At 35.7% G+C, this 20,352-nt stretch overlaps 1 protein-coding gene across 4 annotated transcripts in view; it reads left to right on the top strand.

Annotated features, from left to right (window-relative positions):
* The window catches only part of MYO6 (myosin VI), a 108,364-nt gene that overhangs the window by 69,637 nt on the left and 18,375 nt on the right, over positions 1-20,352 (top strand). For all 4 annotated transcript variants that reach the window (XM_027696966.1, XM_027696958.1, XM_027696948.1 and 1 more), the window contains exons 14-27: positions 101-192; positions 645-717; positions 1,590-1,717; positions 2,700-2,795; positions 4,840-5,013; positions 8,435-8,473; positions 10,150-10,243; positions 12,245-12,375; positions 12,509-12,586; positions 13,486-13,615; positions 15,511-15,601; positions 17,839-17,989; positions 19,327-19,535; positions 19,902-19,980. In XM_027696966.1, the coding sequence (XP_027552767.1) occupies positions 101-192; positions 645-717; positions 1,590-1,717; positions 2,700-2,795; positions 4,840-5,013; positions 8,435-8,473; positions 10,150-10,243; positions 12,245-12,375; positions 12,509-12,586; positions 13,486-13,615; positions 15,511-15,601; positions 17,839-17,989; positions 19,327-19,535; positions 19,902-19,980 (1,565 nt within the window). The remainder of the gene's footprint in view (positions 1-100; positions 193-644; positions 718-1,589; positions 1,718-2,699; positions 2,796-4,839; positions 5,014-8,434; positions 8,474-10,149; positions 10,244-12,244; positions 12,376-12,508; positions 12,587-13,485; positions 13,616-15,510; positions 15,602-17,838; positions 17,990-19,326; positions 19,536-19,901; positions 19,981-20,352) is intronic.

The raw sequence follows: 20,352 nt of genomic DNA, 5'->3' as shown, positions 1-20,352 counted from the left end.
CTGAACATGTTAAATATTAGCATTGTGAAGCTTCTCTTATTTGCTATTTAATATAAATTCTTGGAACGTTTATCATAAAAGTTTAACTTCTGTCTTTCAGAATACTTTGAACACAACAGTTTTGAACAATTCTGTATAAACTACTGTAATGAGAAACTGCAGCAGTTTTTTAATGAAAGAATTCTGAAAGAGGTATGATATATTTAGTATTATATTTGAGGATTTATTTTTTTACTGTTGTATATAAGCATTTATTTTTTGGTTAAGAGATATCTAAAGTAACTCTGGTTTTCATAAGATTGCACATTATGCTTGAGTTAAAAAAAAATCAGTTTTCACACTGTGTGACATCTGGGTGTGTCAGAAAAGAATATGGCATTTTGAAAACCAACAGTATTTTTCCTTCTTTTTTACCCTTTATTAAAATGAGTTATCCACACTCTGGGCAATCTCTCATACCAAATAGGAATATTTAATTGCATGGGCTTATCATTAAGGTGGTAACATTGGAATATATTAAGCTATGTAAGGAAGTTCTCAAATGTATGTTGGTTCATCGTATATTTTAAAATTACTTCATGTTTATTCAATAAAAATATGATGAGTGGTGTTTTCTCTTTGTAATTACTTTTTTTTTTCTTTAGGAACAAGAACTTTACCAGAAAGAAGGCCTGGGGGTTAATGAAGTGCGTTATGTAGATAATCAGGACTGTATAGGTAGGTTTTTCTTGAAATGTTAAGCTATTCCTTGATGTCATGGAGAAAGAAGCTTCAAGCAGAAGAGGCAAAATATGTATAACACTAGTAATTTTATGATTTTATATATAGCCTCATACAATTCAAAATCATAAGAGTTCATAGGCATTGCTTCAGTGCAAGCATTAGATATTTCTTCTTTCCACAGAAGAAAAATGTAGTAAAAATTCCTCCTACAAGAACAGTTTCATAGACAATGGAAAAAAGTTTCAAAAGCTACGAAATTCTTGTGTCTAACTGTTTTGAGAGCATGAATTTCTATGTTGGCTTTCAAGGGCTTTTGTATATGTAGGTGAGAGGTCAAGGCAATACACTTGTTAAAAGTTGTGAAACCACCACTACATGCTCAAAGTCTGGTCTGCCTTTCCTAAAACAAATGCATTTTGTTTTAGTCCCTGGGCTCCTGTTGTCAGTGGAAGTATTAGGCTTCTAGTTTTGATGTGTGATGAAACAAAAAGCCAACCCCAACAATCCAAGCAATTATCCCATAAAGACCTATGATCATACTGTAGGAACATTTAGGCACGTTTTGGGAATTAAGATGACTAAATTCAGCCTCAGACTGAGAGTAAAAATCATACAATCCGTACCTGATCCTTTTTCCCCTTGTTGCATGTGTTAGGAGTTAGAACTTGGTATATATAGGATATCAATTAAATCAGCAATTCAGATATACTGAATTAATTTGCAATGACTTCTTGTATTTTATGTGAACAGCTTTCCCTACAAACATTTATACAGAATCAGATCAGCAGCATTTACACTTGCAATGTTCAGTTCCGATATGAGTTTATATATTCTGTTTTTGTACATATATTTTGTTTTATTAATAGATTTGATTGAAGCAAAATTAGTAGGTGTACTGGATATTTTGGATGAAGAAAATCGTCTTCCCCAACCAAGTGATCAGCATTTTACTTCAGTTGTGCACCAAAAACACAAGGACCATTTCAGGCTCTCAGTAAGTTTATTTTTGCTGTCTGTTTTGTTTTAATAAAACAGTTCTTAGAACAGTTGATAGTAACACTTCAATTTAATGACAACCTTTCCTAAGAAATCTCATGCCATACCTGTCTGCACAATCCATACCTGTTTGCTAAGGACAAGTTTGGTTATTTGATTTGATGGAAAGTTCACTGAAGGCCTTAAGTCTTCAAGAAATTCTAATATCCTGCTGAAACTAAAGCCATTTCTTCACTTACATTTTAAGTTTGTTAACATGTAAAGCATGAATAGAAAATAAAACCACATTTTAAATTGTTTCATATCAGATGAACTATTGTTGTTCCTTTTAAAAATTTCTTGCTTTGGAGAATATTTGACTCAGGTGAAGTATCTAGCTAGCACTTCAGAGATCATACAAGGAAAACCTTCTTGTTGATTTATTTTTTAACATAGAGCACTGTATGGAAGATTAATGCAAATTATTGCAATTTAAATAATGAATCCTGTTAAAATTAAAAAAAAAAAAGCTGAAAAACTGCAAACAAAGGAAGCCAAATGAAATTGTCATCCATTTACCTTTCATTAAGTTTCCGCTTACCTGGATTGCTGTGCAATGAAACATTTTTGTCGGTATGTGTACGATCAGCTGGGTGGTTGCCTGTTAAAATATACCATCCGAAGTCATATTCATCAGCTGTGGAATGAATGGTGTAGAAATTGGTGAATAAAGTCAAAACCAAAATCAATTAACTGGTATTAGCAATCCTGATGACTTGTATTTTGAATGTGATGTTTCTAAAAGTGTGAATGAGACTGAAGTTAGGGGTTTGGAATATCATGGTTTGATCAGGAATGGTAGTGATCATCAAATTGTACTTATAGGAAATGTAATTTTTAATACCTAGTGTTCCCGGTAGATCATAGTGGTGTTCTAAGAATAAACTTTTTCTTACTCTCCATTGTAATTCTTCTTTTGTAATTCAACTTCTTAATTCCAGATTCCTAGGAAGTCTAAATTGGCTGTTCACAGAAATATCAGGGACGATGAAGGCTTTATTATCCGACACTTTGCAGGAGCAGTATGCTATGAGACGGTAATTTTACTCATGAAACACTATTTTTGTTGTGCTTTGTAGTACATTTCTATTTTTCAGTGTATATAGGTTAAATGACAAAATTTGCTTTCATCAGAAGAGAAATTCAGAAGTTGATATTTCTTAACTTTGAAACTAATTTTTTGAGTATTTATCAGAATTAACAGTTTCTTTTAACTTTTCAGGTTACAGACAGTTTTACTGATATATTTTGTGTAAAAATTTGTTTCAAGTATATAGGTCTATGATGTCAATATTAAATATATTGATTCATGATCTACTGCAAATTTTCCATCAAAAGATATTTGCATCTTAGGGAGAGAAATATACTGTGTGATAGAAAAGTTTTGTTAGACTGAAGAATAGCTTTTTGGAAGCATGCTTATCCTTGTAAATAGTCACTGCATCATTCTTCGTGTTTTCAGTTTGTGCTGGCAATGGACTCATTCATGTAAAAATACAAAATACCTGAAATTGCTGCCCTCAAAATACATTCCAGATTCTTGTACCTTTTGGACTACTATTCATCATACAAAAACTTTGAAACACCACCAATGTTTAAAAATAAGAGTTTAGGATAAAATGAAGATCCATAATGCTTTGTTGTTCTGGTTTGTAACTGCAGCATGTATGAAGGAAGCTACTTCCAAAGACCTTTTTTTCTCATTTGAAAATGTGTACTTGAAGGGTTTGTTTTTGTTTACTTCAAAATACTTCAAGAGTGATAATGATTGCTGTGCTGTTTTGAAGTAGACACTTTCTGTAGGTCCTTTTACAAATAAGAAAGTTGAAGTCTGTGTTACCTACATGATTTCTCTGAGGTTGCTCAAAGTCAATATCAAAATAATAAAAAAAAATCGGAATTCCAGTAAAATTGGAACAAATTTTTATTTGTTCCAAGTGCTCTATTTTTAACTGTGTACTTCATCATGATACATTAATAGTGCCTAAGAGTGTCTTCAGGAACAGAGGTGACTGATTTGATCACATATATTCATCTGTCAGAGCTAATCAGATATGAGGTAGCTTTGGTCCAGAACTATGTTAATAAGCTAGACTTAATTTATCCTTTCCCTCAGAGGGGGTTACTTAGCTTGAGCCTTAAAACTTTTGGACTATAGTTGCCTTGTTCTTCTTCTGTTATTTGTTTTTCTTTTTCACTGCTCTTGTGGCAGTTCTCACATTCTGATTTGTGGTGAGAATGCTCATTTGGCTGCATTCATATTCTAGTCTTGTGTTTTCGTGGTCCAAGGGAACTTTGGAGGCCTCTGTTTGTCTTTGATTCTCATCACCATTAAGTCCTTTTATGGGATATCTGGCAAATTGACATTTTCTTTCAAGTAGTCTTGGCCTCTTCTGTTCATTAATATCAAAGTCTCTATTAAAGTTGCACCAAAAGCTATTGAGATTTTAGTTAATGTGAAATTGGATACTAGTGTCTTGATCTCTGAATTTCAATGTAATGTATTGTTCTTAACTTCTGAAAGTTAGTGATACAATTCAAATAAACCAGAGATAAAGTTTGTAGGAAGGGACAATATGTTTTATTAAACCAACTGTTCATAAATAGTCGTAGTACTAATAAAATAACCAGTTTTCATTTCATTTTCTAAACTGTATAAATGTACCAATTAAGTGTGAACATTAATTCCCATTTCACAACAGATTTTATATGATATTACAAGCAGTGAAGAATTAATCTTCTCAGAACTCCCAGGTGATGATGTGCTGAGTCCTGGAAAGGGAAACAAGGATAGTCATTATCAAAAACCCAACTGATCTCTTAAAAGGCACTAAACCTTACTTTGGGTTTCATGATTCCAACAACATCCTTCAAATTTAAGAATGTCTTTTCTCTCTGTCATTGGTGTTTTGTATATCCAGTTGAAAAGTTTTTTGAAAAAACGTATGAGTATTTACACCACCTACTCTTACTGATTTTTGAATTTAGTATGTAACTTAGTTTTCTTTAGTTTTCTTATTAGACTAGAGTAACTGGGACAGTAAAACAAATGTACTGTTATCTCTTGGGTTGTCTTTTCAGATGCAATTTGTGGAAAAAAACAATGATGCTTTGCACATGTCCCTTCAATCTCTTATATGTGAATCCAAGGACAAGTTTGTTCGAGAGTTGTTTGAAGCTAACACTAACAACAACAAGGATCCCAAACAAAAAGCTGGGAAACTTAGTTTCATCAGTGTGGGAAACAAATTCAAGGTAACATCATATAACGAAGAGTTTTATCTTCTTGTAGTGTATGCCAGTTTTAAGTTACCTGCATTAAGTAGAACCTAAGATTGGGAGAGCTAGCAGTAGCTTAAGATTCAAAAGAAAATTTGGTTAAAAAGACAGGGTTTTTTTCTGTGGAATTATAAGAAACCAGTATACTCAAGCTATGTGCTATGCATTTCTGATGAAAATATCTTTCATAATAGTCCTTACAGAGATTATACAGTGATTTTTAAGTCAGAATCCTGCAAAGCCACATGGAAATCTTTATTCAAAATGTTTAATGTTTAGAGATTTAAATTTAAATTAATTGTGCCTTCTAGAAGATGTATTGATTCACTACAGTTGGCCACTCTTAAAATTCAATACGTAACCTAACCACTTTTTTCCTCTTCTGAAATATAGTCATGGCTTACACAGGAAGATGTTCATTGTGCTGAATGTTTCCTTTCTCAATACCTGAATCTGATGCTTCTCCTCATTTTCTCCTTTCTTGTGCTTGTTGTAAAGCTGACCTTCAAACCTTGTCTTCTCCAAATTTTTTCTGCATCCTTTTCTCATTCAGCAGTTTTATTTTAGCTGGACTATTCCAGCTCAGGATGGCTAGAAAGAGAACTATAGGGGAATTAAGAGATGAAAAGCAGGCACACCGTGGGCTGCAGGTAAATTTTTCAATGTCCTGGTAGAGCTGCTGCAATTTCAGCAAGAGCTCTTCTCAACACATCTGGGCCAGATCCAATGAAGGATTTACATGCCTTCAAGTCAAGTGCGGCAACAGTTTTGGTGTGCTACCTTATCTAGAGCAACCATAAACCCACATCATTTTCCTAGCTAGACTCCTTGCAGTCCCTGGGGAACGTATCTTAGACAATCCAAAAAACCTTCTTGTAGTGTGGGATGCTGCCAGTAGCAAAAGAGTATTTCTACTCCATATCAAGGTTAAGAGCTGAATCAGGACTGCAAGATTAATTCCTTCTTGCATAATTGTATCTTGTGGCTACCATTTGAACTGTTCTCTAAAGATGCAGAGGCTGAAGAACAGGAAGGATAGGTAGCAGCACACTGCTTCAGGTCTATGCTGTGTTTTATAGCTATCGTATTTCTTGTAGTGAGCACCAAGTTATTGGTCAGTCTGACTGAGGGTATTCTCTTTATGACCTTCTGGAGATGTGTTGTTATGTAGCCAGAAATAAAGTTTTCATGGGGCAGGAAGAGTAGGAGACAGAGCCTGACTTGTAAGGTAGTGGGTTTGGCATTTAACTGGGAATTGGGCAGCCTGCTCTCCTGAGTTTTGCTCTGATGATTGTTTCCTCCTCCTTCTTATTCCGTAGTGGTTGTAGAATTAAACTGTAGCAATCGGTTCAATACATGATCAGAAGGCAGACTGAAAAATTACATACAGATAAGCCATGTCCTAAGCAAACCCTGCAGCCATGAGTCTGTTGTAGGTGAAGGTGAGATTCACTATTTTTTAGAACCGCATTTTTAAAATGAAACCAACTGTGGGATCTTCTGAGAGTTTCCACTTTCTTCCATCTTTATTTTCAGTTTCTCTCAGATTTAGCACCCCACGTCCAGTAGATATGGACTTCTGTATGTTACCAACGTCCAAGGAGAACTGAATTAGAAAGGGAGACATTTTTAAAATTAAGCAGCAATTGAGTGGGGAACTTTTGGGATTGACCTTTGAAATTTGGTGTTCACCTCTGCACCTAGAACATAACTAAAGTCCTCTTTGGATCTGGCCCATCAATCTATAGTTCTTTCAATGTTTTCAAGTTTCATGGCATTTTGAATGTATGTGTTACTTCCAGTAATTCATTTAGTGTTACCTTCCCAGACACAGCATGTGATGCTGATGAACACTAATAGCCTTGAAAATTTCACTTCAGATGACATCAAAATAAGTTCTCTTATCTTACTAGATACTTCCTCTCTTTAAGAATAAGAATTCTTAGTGCATTAGTATGTAAGTCAGTCTTCTAAAATTAAAAATTCTTCTAATTATATCAATTATTAGATGATGTTGCAGAGACTTCTCTTTATGAAATCCTTCACACGTCCCTTCCTTATAACTAATTAAAATTAATTCTCATAAATCAGTTGAGGAAATAATGATTAATTCATCATCAGATCTATTCAAGAATCTTTGAGATTATTTTACCTTACTGTGCTAATGATGAATTGAATTGTGACAATTCAAAGAGCAGTAGTTTTAGCAGTATGTTTTACTTGTATGCACATTTTATTAGAGAAATTTACCTGAGCATGGCTCTGGCTTATTTCTTGTCAAATCACAGAGTATAAGGAAGGGGTATTTTTCCTCAAGCAGAAATGTATTTTGTTGATGGAAATTAGGCTGTCCCTTTCAAAATTAGCTGTTTCTAACTTAAGAAAATATAATAATTATAATCAAGTTGAGATATAAAGAGTATGTGTAAGTGAGAACTGAGCAGGAGGTTATTAGTGTTTGTCATTTGTGGCACTTCTTTCTTTCTAACCATATCCATGTTAAGTTAAAAAAACTCAAACCAATATTATCCACTGGGAGGACAACTGGCAGCTGTAGAATATAATTGAAAGATCTGCTTAAAAATAAAGTCAAAAGTCAAATCATTTCAATTTTGCTTTCAGTACAGAAAATTAAGAATATGTTAGGACATACTGAATTTTGTCTTCCTGCAGTTTATATACTTAAAGCTTGCTAGTAAACTAGAAAGGCTGACACAGCAGTAGTCTATGTGGCAAAACAGACACATCTCTAAAGTAAAGATATTGCTGTTTTCCTGGTGTGGTTTTGGAATATTTGAAATCCCTACCAATTACTTTCTAAAGCAACTGTAAGTTGTTTTCCCTGATAGCCTTCAGTCTTTGGTTATCCTGAAGACTTGCCCTCAGATAATAGTAGGACTGCAGTCTTTTCTCATCACAGTTTGTTAAATGCAGCCTCGGTAAATGCGATTTTAAAATTGTAGTTTATTGTCATCAACAGAAAATTGGAAAGTTGGAAGTTTGGAAATAAAAATAGATTATTGCAGGTAAATGTTGACTTAGCTTGAAAAAAAACCACAAGAAAACCCTGAGAATATGTTTTCTGTGTTAATTATTGAACATACAAATATATGCTTGTTATAGATTAAAGTCATTATTTCTTTTATTTTCCCAAATGGACTTGCATGTTTCTTTGATAATGATGTTGTAATAAATAACTAGTCCATACAGTATTGTACAATTAAACACAACCAGTTTCCTCAGGACCATTCATGCACACTCTGTTAAAATTTGTGAATGTTTGGTTTATCAGTTCTGTCATAATAACAATGACCATGCATGCTATACTTCTATTTGGTGTGTGTATTTCTGTAGTTACCATGGTTAAGGCTCTTGAAATACCTGTTTTCTTTTACAGACTCAGTTAAATTTGCTTCTTGAGAAGCTTCACAGTACTGTAAGTATATATACAGATGAAGGTTCATAATTTTTCTCAATATGGCTTCCAGTAAGTGTGACTAGTAATTGCTTTAGAGTTTGCAGCTTTATAGTGTTGTAGTGGTTTGAAACCATGACAGGCACTTCTGAAAGTCTTCCTGTGCATGTGATGGTTGTTGATTTACTTGAAAAAAAACCCAAACGACATCACCTTTAAAAAAGTTCTTGTAGAGTGAAAGTTACACAATTTGAGTAAACAAGATGAAATCTGTTTGGGTTGCAATCACCTTTTTTGTTATTTTTACTTCTTTCCATTCATTGGTTAACACTTATTACTAATTTGCAGAAAATTTAGAAATGTTATTTAAAAGTAAGGCAGATGATAATTTATTATTAATTACTGTTTTCAGATTCCATAAAGCTATTAAAAGTAAAATTTTTCATTTCACAGGTGGTCAAAGAAACTTAGTCCCCTAATGAGTATTTGTTAATTTAGCGGATGTATTTAGATAGCTTGTGAAATTCTCCACGTAGTTCAACATGCCCACTTTCTTGTAAAACTTGGAGTTCTAGGCACAGAGTCTTGTTTCTCTGAATCACATGTTCTAACCAGTTTTAGATACAAGGTTACGCTTTGTCAAAAAAGAAAAAGGTGGGAAAACCAAGTGGAACAAAGGGGTCAGGTGCTGGAGTGTAACCAACATACAAGATTTTACTGTAGTCATGTGGCTGGTCTGAGAGATGATGTCTTTCACACAAAACACTCTGGAACTGACACACAGTCCAGGGAAAAAGTGTGTGGCCAGGCTTGCTGTGCTCTTGAGTTTAGCTGACCCATGACTGAGGAGGTATTGTTGACCTAGAGCTCCCTTGAAGATATTCTCTCACTCTCAGCTGAGAGATGGAAAAAAAAGAGAAGACGCTGCAAATGAGGATTAATACTATGTTTTCTCACCCAATTTTGTTTTAGTATATAAAGGTCATCATTAGCGGTCACCTGTTCCAGGAAAACCTGGATAATTGGATGGTGCTTTGCAAAAATGTCATCCTTTATGAATGTGAAATGATTGGAGAAAGCAGTGGTCAAAATTGTAGAGGTGGAACACATGGTCATAAGAGAGAAGCAGACTGGAACAGCATTGGGGAAGGGAGACTGAAGCTGTGAGCCAAAGGAAGTTGTAAAAAGTAGAAGTTAAGGAAGGTCAAGTTCATCTGGCATCATTCTGATGTCAGGAGTCTGGTGGCGTGTTCACTGATGTGAATTCTGAAGGACTGAGGCATTTAAGTGATGTGACTGTAGAAGATAACCAAGGGTAGTAGAATCTAGACTGATAAATCATAATTAGATTGTACTAATGTTAGGAAGAACATTGGTGAGTGAAAACTCAGCAAAATTGAGGATCAAATTAATAGCTTTAGCACTGAAATCAGTTACATCAATTAACTGGTTTAGACCAAGGCTACAGTGCAAAACTGATATACGAGAGAAAAAGAATGGGATTGGGACTAGATGATCTTTTAAACTCCATTCCAACCCCTTGACATTCTGTGGTTCAATGATAATGTCAACATTTCTCTTTTAGAATATTATTATTTTGTATCTTTTTTTCCCCACCATAAGTCTTAAATGATTAACTGTTATTTTAGGAGTTTTAAAAATGTTTAGATTCTGCTAACTTCTTGTTTTGGTCATAGGGGTCTAGCTTTATTCGCTGTATCAAACCTAATTTAAAGATGACAAGTCACCATTTTGAAGGAGGACAGATCCTCTCTCAGCTTCAGTGTTCAGGTAATATATACCTCTGATATTTTTTTCCCTATGTTTTTTACCTTGGGCAGTACAGATTAATCTAAGTTTGAAATATGTGAGATGAAAGCAATATTTCCTTGCTTGAACTACTGTTTTCTAGAAGGCAGGTTATTTATGCCTTATGTGCAGTTATTTAGATTCTTAGTAACTTAGAACTCATTTTAGCCAATAGAACTCTAGAAATTAATCATCTGAAATGCCATAAGGTCTCTTCTTTGCAAGAAGAGTTGATGTAACTTCCATTGACTGGTTTTATTATAATTAGAGGTCAGACACCACGTGCATATATGTAAGAAGCCATGTAGCCATACATTGGTACATAAATTTGGATTTCCTGACCTGGAGCTGAATTCCATCTCTTTGTGATGCCCACAGTGTTAATAGGGCAGTAGTTCAGTATGGAACAATAGCATTGTTTTAAATTACTGGGACAGTTGAAGTGTAAGAAACTCCTGTGTGCATTTAAAGGCAGTCAATGTTAGCTGAGATATCTAATAATCTGTTTCCTTTTATAGATTTTATAGATACCATGGTAGAGTTTAATCATAGTGGTTTACTTTTTCAAAATGTCTTTATGTCTCTATTCATTTGATTTGGAGCTGAACATGCAACACAGACACTTCAGTATAGTCTCTCTTGTTGCTTTGTATACTGAAGATTGTAATGCTCCATCTTCATTATTCTTGAAATGCTAGATGCTTTCCAAATTTACAGCTTTATTTTCAAGAGTGAGTATTAGCAGTTTTGCTCATGCTCCACTGAACAGTGGAAGGAACTGCTTGCTTGGGAATTGTTGTGCTGGCATTTTCATTCTTTATAGGGTGTTTGTTCAACAAAGCACTTCAATATATTTTTCCCTTTTCTGTATTTTTGTACTTTCAGTAGCTTTCAGTTGATGTTTTGAGAAGCTGACATATTTCACGTGTAATTTTATCATAACAAAAGCTTAACAACTTCTCAGTACTTAAGTGTTCCATTAACATCATTAGTAGCAGATTTCTTGAGGTTAATAGCATTTGGCATGAGAGGAAAAAATAGCAAATTACCTCCTCTCCCCAACAATAACAATTGTGGTGCTTTACAGTAGTCTTACAAGCTCAGTTGTCTATCTATGCTTTCTTTGCAACAGTAAATGAAGCTTAATCTAGTAACACAGTCGTAGCATGTAATGTTAAAAGACCAAGATGTAATGTTATAAAATCTTTTTTGAAAAAGACTTTGTTTAAACAATCAATTTGCAATTGAAAGCAAATATGCAGAAGTTTAAGTTGTAAGACAGCAACCATAAGTTAAGGGCGAACTTAAAAACTTATATGCAGCCTCTGTTGGTAGGCTTATGAAAAGCAGTGGGCAAAAACTGGCATGGCCTGTGGTGCCTTAAGTATTTCGAGTCTTTTACTGACTGTGTCTGGGCGTTACTGATGTCCCCTTTGCAGCCAAAATGTAGTAACTTTATTCAAGACATTAAAGTTTCATCTTAGCAGCTGATACTTCGTATTTTAAGTACAGCAAATGTTCTAGCACTGCATATGCATTTGTTGTTGCATCTGCACAAATCTCACAAATACCATTGACATTATGAAGATAAAAGCCTTGTTGGACATTATGTGGTGGGGGGCTTTTTGTTTTTTTTTTCATTTTTCCCTTTAAAAATGAAAATGTCAAGCCTGCTGAAAAAGAAAAGAATATTTAGAAGAAATATTAGAAAAAAATTCCTCTTCATGGTTGGGTGTTACTTGCCTCTCAAATAGGGAGCAAATTGTATGGGTTCTTCTCATCTGCTCAGTATTAACTTTTTGTGACTGATCACAGTATCAAAAAATGTTAGAGACTGGATCCAGTCTCAACTGAACTTTGTGGTTTAGCCTCTGGACAATGTCTTTGAGGCGTATGTTATAAACTACTTGTTATCATAAAATTAGGTGCTTAATTTCCATGTTACTAACACGAGTTTTTGTGCATGTGTTTCTGTGAATCTAGGGATGGTGTCAGTTCTGGATTTAATGCAAGGTGGTTTCCCTTCACGAGCTTCATTTCATGAATTATATAATATGTACAAGAAATACTTGCCTGAAAAATTGGCTCGACTGGACCCTAGGCTTTTTTGCAAAGTAAGAAATAAATAATTCTTCTGTATCAGCCAGGAGAGAAAATGTATTGTGGGGTTGTTTTTTGTGTTTTTTGAATTTTCTTGTCTTTTTTGAAGGAGGCAAAATATAATCCTTTCTGTTTTCTGTGTTTCAGGCACTATTTAAAGCCTTGGGACTGAATGAAAATGATTACAAATTCGGGCTAACCAAGGTGTTTTTTAGACCTGGCAAGGTAATCTTTTTCTTAGAGTTCATAAATGTGAATCTTAAAATAATTTCAATTGGAAGGGACCTTTGAAGGTGACATTGTTCAACACATTCCTAAAAGTGTGGCCAACCAAAATAAGACTGCCCAGGATTTTTGTAAATATTGTTCATTTTCAATGAAAAAAACCCCAAATATTAGTATTAGTACCAATACAATTGGTTTTATAGTCTTGCTGCTGCTGCTGTATTTCTAATGCAATGTTTGTATTCCCAGACTTATGTTGACTATTAAAAAGAAAAAGTCAGAACAAAGAAGAAATATTTTCTAGTAAAATCTATTTTTAGCTGAAATCTCTTTCTGTGATTCTGTGCATTGCTGCTGCTATGCAGAGAAAGGAGATGAAGTAGGGACCTGTTGTGTCGCAGAAGAATGTTCTTACTATCAAAATTACTAAAAAGCAGAAATACAGGATTTTTAGGAAAGGTTGCCTTCAGTGGGACTCTTATACAAAGGTTAAAAATTGGGAAGTGCTTTCAGGGTTTAGTTTTTCCCCAGATATACAATTAGATGTGTCCTGAAGTTGTGGAAGGCTAGAGTAAGTTTTCAGGATGTAGCAAAACAATTGATTTTTTGGCAATAAATATTTTTAGTGATTAGTAAATAGTTGGATTATTCAAAATGCCAAGTGTTGGACATCAATAAAACAAACAAACAAAACCCCTACAGTTGTCATTTCTGTTATCATTAAACAATAAAGTGATGTCAGATATATCTGCTCACTTTCATTAATTGAAAGCTGATATAATGATGACATACAATTTATGTTAAAAACATTTTAACTTTTTAATTAAGCATGATCTTAAATAACAATGCCTAACACTCTCTGTTCTCCTAATTTTACAATAATTTTAATTATTGTATAGTTTGCAGAGTTTGATCAGATAATGAAGTCTGATCCGGATCACTTGGCAGAGCTGGTTAAACGAGTGAATCGCTGGCTTATCTGCAGTCGTTGGAAAAAAGTTCAATGGTGTTCTCTCTCAGTGATTAAATGTACGTATTTTATGTGTTATTAAATCAAAATGTTTTTTAAAGAGACAGCAAAGCAATTATTATCACCTTGAAATGTGGCCAAGGACACATATAGCAGATGGTTAATTATAGAAGTCCAAGCAATTGATTTCAAAGCTGGTGAGATTTTTCCTTTTTTTTTTTGTGCTTTGTGTTAGTTATTTACAGGGGGGTTACAGCCGAGTTTGTACGAAGTGGGGCATACACCAGTCTCCCATGTCTAGTCTGCTTGGGTGCTTACCAAAGCCTGGGTAAACACTCTCACATAAATAACCAGCTACGACAGGTGTTGCCAGGAAGAGTCTTCTGTATCATAAGGAAAGAGGAGTGGTTCCACCCTTAGCTGGCAACATAGAGTCATTTAGTTCTGGGAAGTGCCTGCACAGGGGTTGTAATCTCCAGACAGAAATGGCATGTTTGAAAGTGTTGACGTGAACTACGGGACAAACATCTTCACTCCAGCAATTACTGCTCATCAGCAAATTAGTCCCTGTCACTGTTGATATGCAGTTTCCAAGTTCTTGGCCTGCCCAGTTTACAGAGTCATAGAATGACCTGGGTTGGAAGGGACCTCAAAGATCATCTAGTGCCAACCCCCCCCGCCACAGACAGGGACACAACCCACTAGACCATCCAACCTGGCCTTGAAGTTTACTGTGCAGAGTGGGAATGAAGTGGTGTGGAACAGAGATTGATGCTTGTGGTGTACTTCAGTTAAGATGTGTGGGAGATGTGGAGAGGTCTGATACAGAATGTCAGGAATCTATAGTAGCACAGAGGGTGAAAAGTATGCATTAAAATGGGGAAGAAAAGCAAAAAGACCTCATGCCAGTGCACACACAGCTGTGCATTTGGGCTGGCACAGTCACACTTCCACATCTGTCACTGATTGGATATTATTTGTTGCTGCTCATAGTGGTGCAAACAGAATTTGTGAATTCTTAACATATAGGCTTAAGACATCAGAAATTGTAACAGTAAAATCTTTTGCGTTCAGAAATTCATTCCATTTAGTCTGTTTCTCAGAAAGACAGGACAAAGTTTGTCACTGTGTCCAAAAAGTAGAAACTTAGGGAAATAATATTCATGTATCTTACTTCTTTGTAGTGTTTTATGGGAAATTAGAAGCTAAGTTTTTTTTCCCAGAATAAAGCTGAAATAGATATACAAGAAGTAGAGTGCAGCTTTGTGACCACTGAAGTCTAGTGGTTAAATATACTGTGTTCACAAACTCTGTGCTCAGCAGGTGACTAAAGGCAACATGGATCCTTATATTTCCTTTAATAGATATATAGAAACTGCATTTATTGTTACACTTCTAAAATACTCAGCATATGTGCATGTGCCTGTGCCTTGATTCTCTATTTAACTTGCCTCCTGGTCCCAGTCATTTGAGTCTTTAGATGAAGTCTGTATTAGAACAACAGCTAGAGGTTCTGTTTCGTGGGGCTTTTTTTCATTCTGGTGTTGTAGAGAAATGCTCTGCAAAGTTGCAGCCACTTTATTATCTCGAGCAGATATTGGCTACTTGATTACTGTTCAACACAGCACTTTGACTTAAAGTTAAGTGTTTCCTGCTTGCTAGATCCCATGACTTTTAACAGAGGTTAATGATATTTATGAATCTGGAGGGAGGTGATGGTGCATGTGTGTGCACACGTGCTTCATTGTTCCTGTATGTTTTGGATGGGAGCCTCTATGTCTGCCCCAAGATTGTTAATTCTGCTGTCCACTGTGTCTTAAATGTTGTGGTTCCAATACAGAACAAGCTCTCAAACACATGGAGTCTACATACGGTTTTGAGCTATGAAACGTGTAATACAGGAGTTTGTTAAATTGTATAAAACATTGAGACGATATCTTCTGTGTCTTTACAGTGACAAATAAGATAAAATATCGAGCCTGTGCCTGCATTAAAATACAAAAGACTATTCGTATGTGGCTTTGCAAGAGAAAGCACAAACCACGGTAAGAAGATATTCCTTGGCTGAAGAAAATAGGTTTTAAATAATATTCTCTTGTGACTGTAAAAAGCGAAGATTTACCGTTGAAGGAGACCTTGAGAGGTTCTGTGTTCTCTTTCCCAAGGATCAATAGACTAAATCTGAACCTTTCCTAAGAGATGTTTATATAGCTCTTTGCTCATAAAATCCTTCAGGGGCAGCCTAGTTTTTAGAAATCCTTCTTTTAAGTCTGTCTAAATGAATTTTAAGCTCATTAATTTTTGTCCTTTACCCATTCTTTTTTTAACTTAGTGTGGCAGTTTGAGCCACGTTAGAAATCCAAAATCCAATTTCCAGGCTTCCCTGCGCCCCTTCCCACAATATATCCCAACACTGGAGAGAAACTTTCAGGCCAGAGGCTTCTATAGGGGAAGGGGGAAGTATATATATTTATTTACACAAATAAATATACTGTACAAACTAAAAGCAGATAGATAGATATATATATATATATAGCATTTCTATCAGTCCTTTTAAACCCCTCCCTTTAATTTTAGTCCAGGAAGAGCCTTCCAAGGCTGCTAAGTAACGCAGTCTCTCTCGTGTGGGAGCGTTCTGGTCCCCCAAACGCTCCCTAACCAACCTTCAGCTGTTGGCTGCAGTTTTCTTTCCTCACAAAGTCCCAAGATAGCTTCAAGTCTGTCCTCTCATACCTCAGTTCGTAGGCTGCTGTAGTGTAGTCCAGCTTATCAAGCGTCTGCGTCCTGGAATGTTGATTGTTCCTCCGCTTTTCGGCTGTCCTGCGTTTAAATCACGGCAGAGACATCCTCCGGGCCTCTCTTCGGTCCATCTCCAATTTCGCCTGGGATTCCTTTCCCTAGCTCCAAGCTGTTTCGTCAGCAGCCTGTCCACTTGGCTCTGCTTAAATGCTGAGCCTTGCATCCACTCCCACTAAACAGCGAGAGGGAAAAACAGCCCCCTTTTGCAGCCTGGCAAAGGGATGGGGGAGAAGAGGGTCTGGCCACAAGGACCCTCTCTCTCTCTCTCTCTCTCTCTCTCTCTCTCTCTCTCTTTCCCACTTACCAGTTGTTTGTGAGTGATGTCCATCACAAACACTCACTTCAATGGTGCCTCCAACTCTGGCCTAGGCAGAGTTGGGGGGCCGCAGGGCTCCCCTCTACCCCCCCCTGGAGGGGGGAAGAAGGAGCCCAGCCACCCCCTGGCCTTCTCCACCTACACGCAGCAGACACCAACAGCTGAACTGCCAACAACTTCCAGTGCTGTGTATATATGATTTTGAGCAGAAGCAAACAACATGAATGGTGATTGGCTCTCCAGGGAGCACTGCCCTGGCACCCATCACCTCTGAGCCCCTCGGCTCCCAGGGGGGGCCAATTTCAAACTATGACACTTAGAAATAATTTTGTTTTACCTGTCTTGTCTCCTCTTGAAATTAAATAATTCCATTAGCTGACTGCACGGAATACTGATGGAAAAAACACTTCAGTCATTAAGCTCTCCTGACATCTTTGTTGTTTGATAGAGATCCAACTCTGTTCTTCAGTAGTGGGCTTCTTATAGAATTTTTTCCTTTACATCCTTTAAAAGTCGTATTTCATTTCTGACCAGTTTCCTTTATTTTAAGCTGTTTGGTACTCATATTTAATTAATTGATTTAGTTTCTACTTTTTATGTGTTGTTTTTTGTGATTCTCAGTTCCATGATTTCTGTTTAGGAAGACTGTCTGTAGAGTTGTAACTTCTGTGCATGTCCTTCATTAGTTTCTTAAAAAAACTCCCAAGTTTTCCTGGATTCTTCCCTAGCCTTGTTTTTTCACTCCCATGGGGTCTAATGACTGTGCTCCCTGCTGTGTTGTTAACTTTTATCTGTTTCAGTCCCATTAGCTTTTTGAGTAAGTGGCACTACTCAGCCTTTATCCACTTCAGTCAAAATTCTCTAGTGAACTAAGGATTTAATACTGGGGGAAAAAACAATCCAACCCAACATTAATTCAAAATAAAAAGGCTTTTTTCCATTTTGAGTCATTGACTGCTAGTCACTTTTAGTTACTGTGTGCAAAAGGCTACATTACTTAGTTACTCGATGTGATAATATTTGAATTTCAAAAAAGAGGGTGAGTTTTGTCAGAAGACATAATTTGTCTGCCATCTTACTCTTCTGAGTGAGTGATTAGCGGTAGTTTTAAAAATATCACCTTCTAAAAACATCTCAAGATACAAATAAACTGTCTTTCCTTCACAGCATTGATGGCCTGATAAAAGTGCGTACACTGAAGAAGAGACTCGATAAATTCAATGAAGTAGTAAGTGCCCTGAAGGAGGGAAAAGCAGAGACAAGCAAGCAGGTCAAGGAGCTGGAGTATTCTATTGATGCATTAATGAACAAAATTAAGGTATGTGATAATAAGGAGAGAAATAGTTTCTTATCACTGGAATCTTCTAAAAACTTTATCTAAAGTAGGCGGCCAATGAATTTTTCTTTAATAGAAAAGGTACTTTATTATAGTGGTCTTAATTTTCATTCACTGGGTAAATCCTGTTTAAAATTATTTGTGAATGTAACTCAAGTGAATCCTGAAACTAGGTCCATATGTCTATACTTTGGTATTATTATCTGTGTTTCAGAATGGGCACTGAAGAATTTAAAGCAAAAATGCACGTTGATATTATGAGAAGTGTTGTCAATAATTTGCTTGTTGCTTTTACTATTGGAATAATGCATATTAGCAATATTTTAACTTCATCAGGGCTGAAACAGACAAGCCTTTATCACAAGATAAAGAGATTTCTGTTCCAGTTAACTGGTAGTAAACAAAGTCAGCTCACTGATTATGCGTCAGGGTCTATAGTTCTCAGTTTCATACCACAGAAGTAAAAGACAAAATGAAAGCACACTGGCATTTATTGATGTTAGAAAAAATTGGGTTTGTTGAATTCTTGTTTCATGCAATATTACAGCTTCCTTAGTGTACCATATTAAGATCTTTTCATTTAAAATCACAGTTGAAAAGATGCTAGAGTTAACCTGTCAACTTAGAGTTCTCTTTTCTAATAAAAATAATATAATTTGATTATTGCCATGATACACCCTCAGAAAAGGTCAGCAAACATCCCATATTGCAGTTTTATTAGTATGATGTGAATTGTAAAATGAAATTAAATTGTAGCTTTCAATTAGGTTGGAAAATGTATGTAGCAAAGGCTATTTTTTAGAGTATTTTCAACCTGTCATTTGCTACTAATACCTTTTTCTAAAAAGTTAGTCACAGCATGGCCCAATATTTTTTCTGAGTGCTAGCAGAAGCAGTGAGAAAAATATATTCTATGACATAAAAGGCAGAGCTGTAAATAACCACTATAGCAGATAAGAACACAATGCAAAATGCACATGGACAGGCCTTAGTTTTCATCCTAGCATGGTAAGAATTAATTTCTGTTGCTTAAAACTGCAAAATTTAAAATATGAAGGCATGTTTTAAAGAGAAGTCGTTTAATTTCAGGGGTGAAAAGGAGATTACTTTTATGGTTTTACATGAGAGAGGACAATAATGAATCCTCAGGATTTCAGAAAGAAAGAGAAGAATGGACTCAAACTTCCCCACCCTGAAGTGTCTATATATATTTTATTATAGTGCTCAATGTTCTCATTTCACTTAATATTATTTCAATAGACATTTTTAAAAGTGAAGTATAAATGCAAAAGAATATAATCCCCTTATTATTTTTGCAGACCACTATAATGACTAGAGAACAGATACAGAAAGAATATGATGCTTTAGTTAAAAGCTCAGAGCAGCTTCTGAGTGCACTGCAAAAGAAGAAGCAGCAAGAGGAGGAAGCGGAGAGGCTACGACGCATCCAGGAGGAAATGGAAAAAGAAAGAAAGAGACGTGAAGAGGAAGAACAAAAACGAAGGAAGGAAGAAGAAGAAAGACGTCTGTGAGTCATGAATAAGTTGTTGGTTATAGAATGAGAAGAAAATAGGAAAGGCTTTTTAATGAGGTTGTTTTTAATAGCTGTATACGTAGAGAGTTACTTGGATTGTATTCCTGGTGTGCTGTGCAGTGTTGAAATGTTCCCTTTCCCAGTGAATTATAAGGCAAGTGTTAGAATAGCGAATGGAAGAGATGATATGATGCAGCTGCAAATACAGATGAACTTGAAAAATGTCTTGACTTTACAAGTGTCCTGTTATCAGGACTGTACTGACATCTGGATTAGCATTCAGTTTTATGGAAGATATCTCTTACTATCTCATGTTCACTTGCATCATAACAATGTTTTCATTTCCTTCTTTTGTAATAGCAAATCTGAGATTGAGGCAAAGAGAAAACTGGAAGAGGAAGAGAGGAAAAAGAGGGAAGATGAAGAAAAGCGTATTCAGGTTAATATTTTAGCTCTGTGTGGCTTTGGCTTTTTTTTTTTTGTTCGTGGTGGTTGTTTTGGGGTTGTTTGTTTGTTTTGTGTATTTATTTACTTACTTTTGAATCTTTTTTGCAGCTTAGGTTCTCCACTGAGTCTAATGGCTTAATTTTGTAAATGCACATCTCAGTCATTCACCAGTGTTGCTTTAGTAGAAAATGTAAGGCACAAGTCATGAATAGGGCATCCCAAGACAGATTACCTATTTCTAGTTCATGTGCAGCTGTTGGTCTTCTGAGTTTAAAGTTAAAAATACACAACACCGGAGAATTCTAGTTAAGCCTTTGAAGTTTTTGCAGATGTTCCATGTCAGCCAAGTTTGTCATTTTTACTG

Source organism: Neopelma chrysocephalum, unplaced genomic scaffold, assembly GCF_003984885.1.
Source record: "Neopelma chrysocephalum unplaced genomic scaffold, ASM398488v2 Primary Assembly neopelma1_23b, whole genome shotgun sequence".
NCBI classification, from domain to species: domain Eukaryota; kingdom Metazoa; phylum Chordata; class Aves; order Passeriformes; family Pipridae; genus Neopelma; species Neopelma chrysocephalum.
Note: the sequence above shows the minus strand (reverse complement) of the source record. Positions and strands in the feature narration are given on the sequence as shown.